Source organism: Oncorhynchus kisutch, linkage group LG17 (genome assembly GCF_002021735.2).
Source record: "Oncorhynchus kisutch isolate 150728-3 linkage group LG17, Okis_V2, whole genome shotgun sequence".
NCBI lineage: Eukaryota > Metazoa > Chordata > Actinopteri > Salmoniformes > Salmonidae > Oncorhynchus > Oncorhynchus kisutch.
Window position 1 is genome coordinate 60,235,978 of NC_034190.2, and position 14,356 is coordinate 60,250,333.

Sequence of the window (14,356 nt, forward strand, 5' to 3'; positions counted from 1 at the left end):
AGTGGAGGAGAAATAGGCTGGTGGCTCAACTCACCAGGAAACAGTGGATGGAGGGGAGCTGAATACTTTGCAGTCCATGATGATGTCCCTCCCTTGCACTACTGAATATCGCTGGTAATCCTTAGTCAGCATCCGAGGTGGGAGATCTGTGGGGGAAGCAAAAACATAAAGCTATCAACCATGGTATAGGTTAATGATTGGTTTATTGGTGATACTATCATGAGGAAGAATTTGGGTGGTTTTAGGTAAGCTGTTCTAGTTTGAGAAAAGTCATTGTTAGCTTGGAATGTCCAAGCATAGCCTCGTCGAGGATCTGTTTGTGCTATGCTGCTCTGCTTCTCGGATAGGACTGGTTGTGTGTGTGTTCTGTGGCCAGCAGAGGTTGCAACAGTACAATAAACACACTTGCATGCATTCCCACATGCCAGCACACTCACTATTATACTGTACATCTTACGGAGAAATCACTGTCAGATCCATCAAACATTAGCAATAATACAATAATACATGAAGCCATGTGTTATGAAATTTTTATCATGGCTGTGATGTGGTCATAGCCACGAGGCGAAGCCACGAGTTCTCTTAAGATTAGCCCCTTTTTTTCAATTTTCGCCTAAAATGACATACCCAAGTCTAACTGCCTGTAGCTCAAGCCCTGAAGCAAGGATATGCATATATGGAAATGTGAACAGGAATATACAACATTTTGAACAGAAATATACTGTTCAAAAAAATAAAGGGAACACTTGAACAACACAATGTAACTCCAAGTCAATCACACTTCTGTGAAATCAAACTGTCCACTTAGGAAGCAACACTGATTGAAAATACATTTTACATGCTGTTGTGCAAATGGAATAGACAACAGGTGGAAATTATAGGCAATTAGCAAGACACCCCCAATAAAGGAGTGGTTCTGCAGGTGGGGACCACAGACCACTTCTCAGTTCCTATGCTTCCTGGCTGATGTTTTGGTCACTTTTGAATGTTGGCGGTGCTTTCACTCTAGTGGTAGCATGAGACGGAGTCTACAACCCACACAAGTGGCTCAGGTAGTGCAGCTCATCCCGGATGGCACATCAATGCGAGCTGTGGCAAGAAGGTTTGCTGTGTCTGTCAGCGTAGTGTCCAGAGCATGAAGGCGCTACCAGGAGACAGGCCAGTACATCAGGAGACGTGGAGGAGGCCGTAGGAGGGCAACAACCCAGCAGCAGGACCGCTACCTCTGCCTTTGTGCAAGGAGGAGCACTGCCAGAGCCCTGCAAAATGACCTCCAGCAGGCCACAAATGTGCATGTGTCTGCTCAAACGGTCAGAAACAGACTCCATGAGGGTGGTATTACAGCCCAACACCGTGCAGGACGTTTGGCATTTGCCAGAGAACACCAAGATTGGCAAATTCGCCACTGGCGCCCTGTGCTCTTCACAGATGAAAGCAGGTTCACACTGAGCACGTGACAGAGTCTGGAGACGCCGTGGAGAACGTTCTGCTGCCTGCAACATCCTCCAGCATGACCGGTTTGGCGGTGGGTCAGTCATGGTGTGGGGTGGCATTTCTTTGGGGGGCCGCACAGCCCTCCATGTGCTCGCCAGAGGTAGCCTGACTGCCATTAGGTACCGAGATGAGATCCTCAGACCCCTTGTGAGACCATATGCTGGTGCGGTTGGTATTTGGTAACATTGCCTTTATATTGTTTAACATGGGTCAAACGTTTCAGGTAGCCTTCCTCAAGCTTCCCACAATAAGTTGGGTGAATGTTGGCCAATTCCTCCTGACAGAGCTGGTGTAACTGAGTCAGGTTTGTAGGCCTCCTTGCTCACACACGCTTTTTCAGTTCTGCCCACAAATGTTCTATAGGATTGAGGTCAGGGCTTGTGATGGCCACTCCAATAGCTTGACCTTGTTGCCCTTAAGCCATTTTGTCACAACTTTGGAAGTATGCTTGGGGTCATTGTCAATATGGAAGACCCATTTGCGACCAAGCTTTAACTTCCTGACTGATGTTTTGAGATGTTGCTTCAATATATGCACATAATTGTCCTCCCTCATGATGCCATCTATTTTGTGAAGTTCACCAGTCCCTCCTGCAGCAAAGCACCCCCAACAACATGATGCTGCCACCCCCGTGCTTCACGGTTGGGATGGTGTTCTTCGGCTTGCAAGCCTCCCCCCTTTTCCTCCAAACATAAAGATGGTCATTATGGCCAAACAGTTCTATTTTTGTTTCATCAGACCAGAGGACATTTCTCCAAAAAGTACGATTGATTTGCACCTTTCGCACCAAAGTACGTTCTTCTCTAGGAGACCGAGCGAGCCGCCTTCCTGAGTGGTATGACGGCTGCGTAGTCCCATGGTGTTTATAAGTGAGCACTATTGTTTGTACAGATGAACGTGGTACCTTCAGGCGTTTGGAAATTGCTCCCAAGGATGAACCAGACTTGTGAAAGTCTACAATATTTTTTTCTGAGGTCTTGGTTGATTTCTTTTGATTTTCCCATGATGTCAAGCAAAGAGGCACTGAGTTTGAAGGTAGTCCTTGAAATACATCCACAGGTACATATCCAATTGACTCAAATTATGTCAATTAGCCTATCAGAAGCTTCTAAAGTCATAACATAATTTTAAGGAATTTTCCAAGCTGTTTAAAGGCAGTCAACTTAGTGTATGTAAACTTCTGACCCACTGGAATTGTGATACGTATGTGTATGTGACCAATAAGATTTGATCGTGAATTATAAGTGAAATAATCTGTCTGTAAACAATTTTTTGAAAAATTACTTGTGTCATGCACAAAGTAGATGTCCTAACCGACTTGCCAAAACTATAGTTTGTAAACAAGACATTTGTAGAGTGGTTGAAAAACAAGTTTAATTGACTCCAACATAAGTGTATGTAAACTTCTGACTTCAACTGTGTATATGTGTGTATGTGTGTATGTGTGTATGTGTGTATGTGTGTATGTGTGTATGTGTGTATGTATGTATGTATGTATGTACAGTGCCTTGCGAAAGTATTCGGCCCCCTTGAACTTTGCAACCTTTTGCCACATTTCAGGCTTCAAACATAAAGATATAAAACTGTATTTTTTTGTGAAGAATCAACAACAAGTGGGACACAATCATGAAGTGGAACGATATTTATTGGATATTTCAAACTTTTTTAACAAATCAAAAACTGAAAAATTGGGTGTGCAAAATTATTCAGCCCCCTTAAGTTAATACTTTGTAGCGCCACCTTTTGCTGCGATTACAGCTGTAAGTCGCTTGGGGTATGTCTCTATCAGTTTTGCACATCGAGAGACTGAAATTTTTTCCCATTCCTCCTTGCAAAACAGCTCGAGCTCAGTGAGGTTGGATGGAGAGCATTTGTGAACAGCAGTTTTCAGTTCTTTCCACAGATTCTCGATTGGATTCAGGTCTGGACTTTGACTTGGCCATTCTAACACCTGGATATGTTTATTTTTGAACCATTCCATTGTGGATTTTGCTTTATGTTTTGGATCATTGTCTTGTTGGAAGACAAATCTCCGTCCCAGTCTCAGGTCTTTTGCAGACTCCATCAGGTTTTCTTCCAGAATGGTCCTGTATTTGGCTCCATCCATCTTCCCTTCAATTTTAACCAATACATTTTACAATACTGTAAAATAGCATTGTATCTGGTCAAACAACAGAATTTCAGAATGCTTATAGGGAAGGACACTCAACAAGCACAGCACTTACACAAATGACTGATGATTGGCTGAGAGAAATTGATGATAAAATGATTGTGGGTGCTGTCTTGTTAGACTTCAGGGCAGCTTTTTTCATTATTGATCATAGCCTGCTGCTAGAAAAACATGTGTGTTATGGCTTTACACCCCCTGCTATAATGTGGATAAATAAAGATTTACTTGTTTAACAGAACACAGAGGGTGTTCTTTAATGGAAGCCTATCAAATATAATCCAGTTAGAATCCGGAATTCCCCAGGGTAGCTGTTTAGGCCCCTTGCTTTTTTCAATTTTTACTAATGACATGCCACAGACTTTGAGTAAAGACAGAGTTTCAATGTATGCGGATGACTCAACACTATACACATCAGCTACTACAGCGACTGAAATGACTGCAACACTCAACAAAGAGCAGCAGTTAGTTTCAGAGTGGGTGGCAAGGAATAAGTTAGCCCTAAATATTTCTAAAACGAAAAGCATTGTATTTGGAACAAAACACTCACTAAACCCTAAACCTCAACTTAATATTGTAATAAATAATGTGGAAACTGAGCAAGTTGAGATGACTAAACTGCTTGGAGTAACAAAAATATTGATGCAGTAGTAGCTAAGATGGAGAGAAGTCTGTCTATAATAAAGTGATGCTCTGCCTTCTTAGCAACACTATCAACAAGCCAGATCCTACAGGCCCTAGTTTTGTCACACCTTGACTACTGTTCAGTCGTGTGGTCAGGTGCCACAAAAAAAGGACTTAGGAAAATTGCAATTGGCTCAGAACAGGGCAGCACGGCTGGCCCTTGGATGTATACAGAGAGCTAATATTAATAATATGCACGTCAATCTCTCCTGGCTGAAAGTGGAGGAGAGATTGACTTCATCACTACTTTTATTCATGAGAAGTTTATTTATGAGACATGTTGAATGCACCGAGCGGTCTGTCTAAACTACTGGCACACAGCTCGAACACCCATGCATACCCCACAAGACATGCCACAAGAGGTCTCTTCACAGTCCCCAAGTCCAGAACAGACTATGGGAGGCACAGTACTACATAGAGCCATGACTACATGGAACTCTATTCCACATCAAGTAACTGATGCAATCAGTAAAATTTGATTTTAAAAAACATGAAAAAACACCTTATGGAACAGTGGGGACTGTGAAACAACAAACATTGGCACAGACACATGCATACAGTCACACACACACACGCAGATTTAGTACTGTAGTTATGTGGTGGAGTAGGGGCCTGAGGGCACACAGTGTGTTGTGAAATCTGTGAATGTATTGTAATGTTTTAAAATTGTATAAACTGCCTTAATTTTGCTGGACCCCAGGAAGAGTAGCTGCTGCTTTAATAAATACAAATACACACACACAAAGTGCTAATGTCCAGTACTGACTTATGATCATGATGTTAGCATTAGCCAGGATGGTGCCATGTCTGTTGGAGGCTTCACACTGGTAGACGGCACTGTCCTCAGGCCTGGCCCTGTGCAACACTATGGTGTCATCAAGCACTTGTCTGTTCGATGACGGGCCATCTGAAAGAACCAGAAAGAAATGCTTAAAACCAAACACGAATACAGATTCTATATCACTGGCAGTCTTTGTATCTGGCCTGTATATTGCCTGATTATTGTTATTTTATTGGGTTACTATTTTATTTGATCTATTTGTTAATTTTCTTACTTTTTAACTGCATTGTTGGGAAAGGGCTCATACGTAAGCATTTCACAGTAAAGTCTACATCTGTTGTACTCAGCGCATGTGAACAAAATCAATGTGATTTGATATATAGGATGCTGAGCAACAACTGGACCAAATGCAACACAGTGGAATGACTATTGTATTACACAAAACTACAAAGATAATATTGTATCCTATATAGTCAAGTGAAGTGGGTCGACTGGGCACTGAAGTAACCGGCAAGGACAGAGGTCAGGTTTGATACGTTAGAGGTCATCTCACTCACCATCCAGAGGCTGTCCGTTCTTCCTCCATGAGATAACCGGCCGTGGCTTTCCCGAGGCAGAGCACTTGATGTGCACGTCAGAGCCAACAACAGCCAACTGGCCCTTGGGTGGCTCCGGCTGCCATCTTGGTGGCTCTGTGAGACAGTGCATTCGGAAAGTATTCAGACCCCTTGGCCTTTTCAACATTTTGCTACATTACAGCCTTATTCTAAAAGGGACTAAAAAATGGTTCACATCAATCTACACACAATATCCCATAATAACAAAGTGAAAACAAGTTTTTAGAATTGTTTGCAGATTTACACAAAAACAGATACCTTATTTACATAATATTACTGACCCTTTGCTATGAGACTCAAAATTGAGCTTGAACTTGGAGTCCTCCTGTGGTAAATTCAATTGATTGGATATGATTTGGAAAGGCACACACCTGTCCCTATAAGGTCCCACAGTTTACAGTGCATGTCAGAGCAAAAACCACACCATGAGGTCGAAGGAATTGACCGTACAGCTCCTAGACAGGATTGTGTCAAGGCACACATCTGGGGAAGGGTACCAAAAATTGCATGCAGCATTGAAGGTCCCCAAGAACACAGTGGCCTCCATCATTCTTAAATGGAAGAAGTTTGGAATCACTAAGACTCTTCCACGAGCTGGCCGCCCGGCCAAACTGAGCAATCGGGGGAGAAGGGCCTTGGTCAGGGAGGTGACCAAGAACCCGATGGTCACTGACAGAGCTCCAGATTTCCTCTGTGGAGATGGGAGAACCTTCCAGAAGGACAGCCATCTCTGCAGCACTCCACCAATCAGGCCTTTATGGTACAGTGGCCAGACGGGAAGCCACTCCTCAGTACAAGGCACATGACAGCCCGCATGGAGTTTGCCAAAAGACACCTAAAGGACACTGACCATGACAAACAAGATTCTCTGCTCTATTGAAACCAAGATTGAACTCTTTGGCCTAAATGTCAAGGGTCACATCTGGAGGAAACCGGTCACCATCCCTATGGTGAAGCATGCTGGTAGCAGCATCATGCTGTGGGGATGTTTTTCAGCAGCAGGGACTGGGAGACTAGTCAGGATCGAGGGAAAGATAAACATAGCAAAGTACAGAGAGAGATCTGCTCCAGAGCGCTCAGGACCTCAGACTTGGGCGAAGGTTCACCATCCAACGACCCTGAACACACAGCCAAGACAACGCTCCGGGACAAGTCTCTAAATCAAATCTAATTTTATTGTTCACATACACATGGTTAGCATATGTTAATGTGAGTGTAGCGAAATGCTTGTGCTTCTAGTTCCGACAGTGCAGTAATATCTACAAAGTAATCTAACAGTTTCACAACAACTACCTTATACACACAAGTGTAAAGGGATAAATAAGAATATGTACATATAAATAGATGGATGAGCGATGGCCGTGCGGCATAGGCAAGATGCAGTAAATGGTATAGAGTACAGTATATACATATGAGATGAGTAATGTAGGGTACATAATCATTATATAAAGTGGCATTGTTTAAAGTGACTAGTGATACATTTATACCTGGGGCGGCAGGGTAGCCTAGTGGTTAGAGCGTTGGACTAGAAACCGGAAGGAACCCCCGAGCTGACAAGGTACAAATCTGTCTTTCTGCCCCTGAACAGGCAGTTATAACCCACTGTTCCTAGGCCGTCATTGAAAATAAGAATTTGTTCTTAACTGACTTGCCTAGTTAAATAAAGGTAAAATTAAAAAAATAAGTGGCTAGAGATTTGAGTCAGCAGCAGCCACTCAATGTCACTGATGGCTGTTTAAAAGGTCTGATGGCCTTGAGATAGAAGCTGTCTTTCAGTCTCTCGGTCCCAGTTTTGATAAACCTGGACTGACCTCGCCTTCTGGATGATAGCGGGGTGAACAGGCAGTGGCTCGGGTGAGTGTTTTTCCTTGATGATCTTCTTGGCCTTCCTGTGACATCGGGTGATGTAGGTGTCCTGGAGGGCAGATAGTTTTCCCCCGGTGATGTGATGTGTTGTGCAGACCCCACTACCCTCTGGAGAGCCTTGTGGTTGTGGGTGGTGCAGTTGCCGTATCAGGCCGTGATACAGCCCGACAGGATGATCTCGATTGTGCATCTGTAAAAGCTTGTGAGTGTTTTAGGTGACAAGCCACATTTCTTCAGCCTACTGAGGTTAAAGAGCCGAATTGCGCCTTCTTCACCATGCTGTCTATGTGGGTGGACCATTTCAGTTTGTCTGTGATGTGTACGCCGATGAATTTAAAACTTTCCACCTTCTACACTACTGTCCCGTCGATGTGCATAGGGGGGTGCTCCCTCTGCTGTTTTCTGAAGTCCACGATTATCTCCTTTGTTTTGTTGACGTTGAGTATGGTGATATTTTCCTGACACCACACTCCGAGAGCCCTCCTCTCCTCTCTGTAGTCTGTCTCGTAGTTGTTGGTAACCAAGCCTACCACTGTAGTGCCGTCTGCAAACTTGATGATTGAGTTGGAGGCGTGCATGGCCACGCAGTCATGGGTGAACAGGGAGTACAGGAGAGGGCTGAGAATGCACCCTTGTGGGGCCCCAGTGTTGAGGATCAGCGGAGTTGTTTCCTACCCTCACCACTTGGGGGGCGGCCCGTCACAAAGTCCTGGGCCCAGTTGCACAGGGCGGGGTCGAGTCCCAGGGTCTCGAGCTCAATGACAAGTTTGGAGGGTACTATGGTGTTAAATGCTGAGCTGTAGTCAATGAAAAGCATTCTTACATAGGTAATCCTCTTGTCCAGATGGGATAGGGCAGTGTGATTGCGATTGCGTTGTCTGTGGACCTATTGGGGCGGTTGGCAAATTGGAGTAGGTCTAGGATATCAGGTAGAGTGGAGGTGATATGATCCTTGACTAGTCTCTCAAAGCACTTCATGATGACAGAAGTGAGTGCTACGGGGCGATTGTCGTTTAGCTCAGTTACCTTTCTTGGGGACAGAAACGATCGGCCAGCAACCTTGCGGGGGTTAACACGTTTAAATGTTTTACTCACATTGGCTACGGTGATGGAGAGCCTACAGGTTTTGGTGTCAGTGGCACTGTATTGTCCTCAAAGCGGGCAAAGAAGTTGTTTCATTTGTCTGGCAGCAAGACGTCAGTGTCTGCGATGGGGCTGGTTTTCTTTTTGTAATCCGAGATTGACTGTAGACCCTGCCACATACATCTTGTGTTTGAGCCGGTGAATTGCGAATCTACTTTGTCTCTATACTGACGCTTAGCTTGTTTGATTGCCTTGCGGAAGGAATAGCAACACTGTTTGTATTCGGTCATGTTTCCGGTCGCCTTCGCATTTTCAGTTTTGCATGAATGCTGCCATCAATCCACAGTTTCTGGCTAGGGAAGGTTTTAATAGTCACCGTGGATGCACTTGCTAATAAACTTGCTCACTGAGTCGGTGTATACATCAATGTTGTTGTCTGAGGCTATTCGGAACATATCCCAGTCCACGTGATCAAAGCAATCGTGGAATCTGATTGGTCAGACCAGCGTTGAACAGACCTGAGCACGGGCGTTTCCTGTTTCAGTTTCTGTCTATAGGATGGGAGCAACAAAATGGAGTGGTGGTCAGATTGCCGAAAGGAGGGTGAGGGAGGGCTTTGTATACGTCGCGGAAGTTAGAGTAGCAATGATCCAGAATGCTGCCAGCTCGAGTCGCACATTCGATATGCTGACAAAATGTAGGGAGCCTTGTTTTCAGATTAGCTTTGTTAAAATCTCCAGCTACAATAAATGCAGCCTCAGAGTATATGGTTTCCAGTTTACATAGAGTCCAGTGAAGGTATTTCAGGGCCGTCGAGGTATCTGCTTGGGGGGGATATACCGGCTGTGATTATAATCTAAGAGAATTCTCTTGGTAGATAATGTGGTAGGCATTTGATTGTAAGGAATTCTAGGTCAGGTAAACAAAATGACTTGTATGTTGCTGTATGTTGTTATGATTACAAGACGAGTCGTTAATCATAAGGCATACGCCCACACCCTTCTTCTTACCAGAGAGATGTTTCTGGTTCTGTCGGCGCGAAGCGTGAAGAAACCGGGTGGCTGTACCAACTCTGATAACATATCCCGAGAGAGCCATGTTTCCATGAAACAGAGAATTTTACAATCTCTGATGTCTCTCTGGAAAGCAACTCTTGCTCGAATTTCATCTACCTTCTTGTCAAGTGACTGGACATTGGAGAGAAGTATACTCGGGAGCGGTGAGTCCGTCTATGGAGCCTGAACAGAAGATCGCTCCGTCTGCCCCTTCTGTGGAGCCGTTGTTTTGGGTCGCCTACTGGGATCAGATCCATTGTCCTGGGTGGTGATCCGAACAGAGGTTCCAATTCGGGAAAGTCGTATTCCTGGTCGCAATGTTGGTTAGTTGACGTTGCTCTTATTTAGGAACACAAAGGATGGCAACAGAGGAGATGGCCGCCGTTTTAAGGTCTCCAAACCAATTGTGCTATTATGTGCGTTTTGTCGCGATATTTGTAAATTATTTTGTACATAATGTTTCTGCAACCGTATCTCACGGAAGAAAAGAGCTTCTGGATATCAGGACAGCGATCACTCACCTTGGATTAGACGAAGATTTCTTCAACAACAACAACAGCAGCAGCAAGCAGGACTCACACGATATTCTCCAAACACCCCACACGGCAGACATCCCAATTATTTGCGAAAGGAAGCGATGCAGAGGACGAAGAGCCAGATGCCTCGTCTGGACCCGCAGAAGACAACTAGGAAAGCTGCCATTACCGCCAATATTACTCGCCAACGTGCAATCATTGGACAATAAACTAGACGAGGTAAGATCACGAATATCCTACCAACGGGACATCAAAAACTGTAATATCCTATGCTTCACGAAATCGGGGCTGAATGATGACATGGATATTCAGCTAGCAGGATACACGCTGCACCGGCAAGATAGAACAACACACGAGGGGTGACGGTCTGGTGGTAAGACGAGGGGTGGCGGTCTGTGCATGTTTGTAAACAACAGCTGGTGCACGAAATCTAAGGAAGTCTCTAGATTTTGCTCGCCTGAAGTAGAGTATATGTGATAAACTGCAGGCTACACTACTTGCCTAGAGAGTTCTCAGCTATACTTTTCGTGGCTGTTTATTTACCACCACAGACAGATGCTGGCACTAAGACCGCACTCAGACAGCTGTATAAGGAAATAAACAAACAGAAATCCACTCACCCAGAGGCGGCGCTCCTAGTGGTCGGAGACTTTAATGCAGGGAAACTTTAGATCAGTTCTACCAAATATCTATCAACATGTTAAATGTGCAACCAGAGGAAAAAATATTCTAGATCAGCTGTACTCCACACACAGAGATGCGTACAAAGCTCTCCCTCGCCCTCCATTTGGTAAATCCAACCACAACTTTATCCTCCTGATTCCTGCTTACAAGCCAAAATTAAAGCAGGAAGCACCAGTGACTCGGTCTATAAAAAAATGGTCGGATGAAGCGGATGCTAAACTACAGGACTGCTTTGCTATCACAGACTGGAACATGTTCCGCAATTCTTCCGATGACATTGAGGAATACACCACATCAGTCACTGGCTTCATCAATAAGTGCATTGAGGACGTCGTCCCCACAGTGACTGTACGTACACACCCCAACCAGAAGGCATGGATTACAGGCAACATTCGCACTGAGCTAAAGGGTAGAGCTGCCGCTTTCAAGGTGCGAGACTCTAACCCGGAAGCTTACAAGAAATGTGCTGCGACGAACCGTCAAACAGGCAAAGCGTCAATACAAGGCTAAAATTGAATCATACTACACCGGCTCCAACGCTCGTCGGATGTGGCAGGGCTTGCAAACTCTTACAGACTACAAAGGGAAGCACAGCCGCGAGCTGACCAGTGACACGAGCCTACCAGACGAGCTAAATCACTTCTATGCTCGCTTCGAGGCAAGCAACACTGAGGCATGCATGAGAGCGGCAATTGCTCGGCCTCCGACCGCAAGGCACTTCAGTGGGTAGTGTGTACGGCCCAGTACATCACTGGGGCAAAGCTGCCTGCCATCCAGGATCTCTACACCAGGCGGTGTCAGAGGAAGGCCCTAAAAATTGTCAAAGACCCCAGCCACCCCAGTCATAGACTGTTCTCTCTACTACCGCATGGCAAGCGGTACCGGAGTGCCAAGTCTAGGACAAAAAGGCTTTTCAACTGTTTTTATCCCCATGCCATAAGACTCCTGAACAGGAAACCAAATGGTTACCCGGACTATTTGCAAACCCCTCTTTTAGGCTACTCTCTGTTTATCTTATATGCATAGTCACTTTAAATATACATTCATGTACATACTACCTAAATTGGCCCGACCAACCATTGCTCCCGCACATTGGCTAACCGTGCTATCTGCATTGTGTCCCACCACCCTCAAACCCCTCTTTTGACGCTTCTGCTACTCTCTGTTCATCATATACAGTGCCTTGCGAAAGTATTCGGCCCCCTTGAACTTTGCGACCTTTTGCCACATTTCAGGCTTCAAACATAAAGATATAAAACTGTATTTTTTTGTGAAGAATCAACAACAAGTGGGACACAATCATGAAGTGGAACGACATTTATTGGATATTTCAAACTTTTTTAACAAATCAAAAACTGAAAAATTGGGCGTGCAAAATTATTCAGCCCCCTTAAGTTAATACTTTGTAGCGCCACCTTTTGCTGCGATTACAGCTGTAAGTCGCTTGGGGTATGTCTCTATCAGTTTTGCACATCGAGAGACTGACATTTATTCCCATTCCTCCTTGCAAAACAGCTCGAGCTCAGTGAGGTTGGATGGAGAGCATTTGTGAACAGCAGTTTTCAGTTCTTTCCACAGATTCTCGATTGGATTCAGGTCTGGACTTTGACTTGGCCATTCTAACACCTGGATATGTTTATTTTTGAACCATTCCATTGTAGATTTTGCTTTATGTTTTGGATCATTGTCTTGTTGGAAGACAAATCTCCGTCCCTGTCTCAGGTCTTTTGCAGACTCCATCAGGTTTTCTTCCAGAATGGTCCTGTATTTGGCTCCATCCATCTTCCCATCAATTTTAACCATCTTCCCTGTCCCTGCTGAAGAAAAGCAGGCCCAAACCATGATGCTGCCACCACCATGTTTGACAGTGGGGATGGTGTGTTCAGGGTGATGAGCTGTGTTGCTTTTACGCCAAACATAACGTTTTGCATTGTTGCCAAAAAGTTCAATTTTGGTTTCATCTGACCAGAGCACCTTCTTCCACATGTTTGGTGTGTCTCCCAGGTGGCTTGTGGCAAACTTTAAACTACACTTTTTATGGATATCTTTAAGAAATGGCTTTCTTCTTGCCACTCTTCCATAAAGGCCAGATTTGTGCAATATACGACTGATTGTTGTCCTATGGACAGAGTCTCCCATCTCAGCTGTAGATCTCTGCAGTTCATCCAGAGTGATCATGGGCCTCTTGGCTGCATCTCTGATCAGTCTTCTCCTTGTATGAGCTGAAAGTTTAGAGGGACGGCCAGGTCTTGGTAGATTTGCAGTGGTCTGATACTCCTTCCATTTCAATATTATCGCTTGCACAGTGCTCCTTGGGATGTTTAAAGCTTGGGAAATCTTTTTGTATCCAAATCCGGCTTTAAACTTCTTCACAACAGTATCTCGGACCTGACTGGTGTGTTCCTTGTTCTTCATGATGCTCTCTGCGCTTTTAACGGACCTCTGAGACTATCACAGTGCAGGTGCATTTATACGGAGACTTGATTACACACAGGTGGATTGTATTTATCATCATTAGTCATTTAGGTCAACATTGGATCATTCAGAGATCCTCACTGAACTTCTGGAGAGAGTTTGCTGCACTGAAAGTAAAGGGGCTGAATAATTTTGCACGCCCAATTTTTCAGTTTTTGATTTGTTAAAAAAGTTTGAAATATCCAATAAATGTCGTTCCACTTCATGATTGTGTCCCACTTGTTGTTGATTCTTCACCAAAAAAATACAGTTTTATATCTTTATGTTTGAAGCCTGAAATGTGGCAAAAGGTCGCAAAGTTCAAGGGGGCCGAATACTTTCGCAAGGCACTGTATGTATAGTCACTTTAACGATACCAACATGTACATACTACCTCAATAAGCCTGACTAACAGGTGTCTGTATATAGCCTTGCTACTCTTTTTTCTGTTGTTTTATTTATTTTCTTACACACACACACACACACACCTTTTTTCGCACCATTGGTTAGAGTCTGTAAGTAAGCACTGTAAGGTTTACACCTATTGTATTCGGCGCACGTAACAAATAAACTTTGATTTGATTTATACAATACTTCTTCCCGGCTGTATGTAATAATACTTAAGATTTACTGTGGTAACAATGTAAGAAATAAAATACTGCATAGTTTCCAAAGAACGCAAAACGAGGCGACATCTTGCTAACTCTACTACAGAGGATAGTGCATACGGCCCAGTACATCACAGGAGCCAAGCTTCCTGACATCCAGGACCTCTATACCAGGCGGTGTCAGAGAAAGGCCCTAAAAATTGTCAAAGACTCCAGCCACTCTAATCATAGACTGCTTCCTCTGCTACTGAACGGAAAGCGGTACCGGAGCGCCAAGTCTAGGTCCAAGAGGCTCCTAAATACCTTCTACCTCCAAGCCATAAGACC

At 44.4% G+C, this 14,356-nt stretch overlaps 1 protein-coding gene across 3 annotated transcripts in view; it reads right to left on the minus strand.

Moving 5' to 3' along the window:
- LOC109908548 (neural cell adhesion molecule L1-like protein) overlaps nt 1-14,356 on the minus strand; it is a 123,158-nt gene that overhangs the window by 47,192 nt on the left and 61,610 nt on the right. For all 3 annotated transcript variants that reach the window (XM_031794205.1, XM_020507204.2, XM_031794206.1), the window contains exons 9-11: nt 5,684-5,818; nt 5,112-5,252; nt 35-146 (exon numbers count right to left, since the gene is read on the minus strand). In XM_031794205.1, the coding sequence (XP_031650065.1) occupies nt 35-146; nt 5,112-5,252; nt 5,684-5,818 (388 nt within the window). The remainder of the gene's footprint in view (nt 1-34; nt 147-5,111; nt 5,253-5,683; nt 5,819-14,356) is intronic.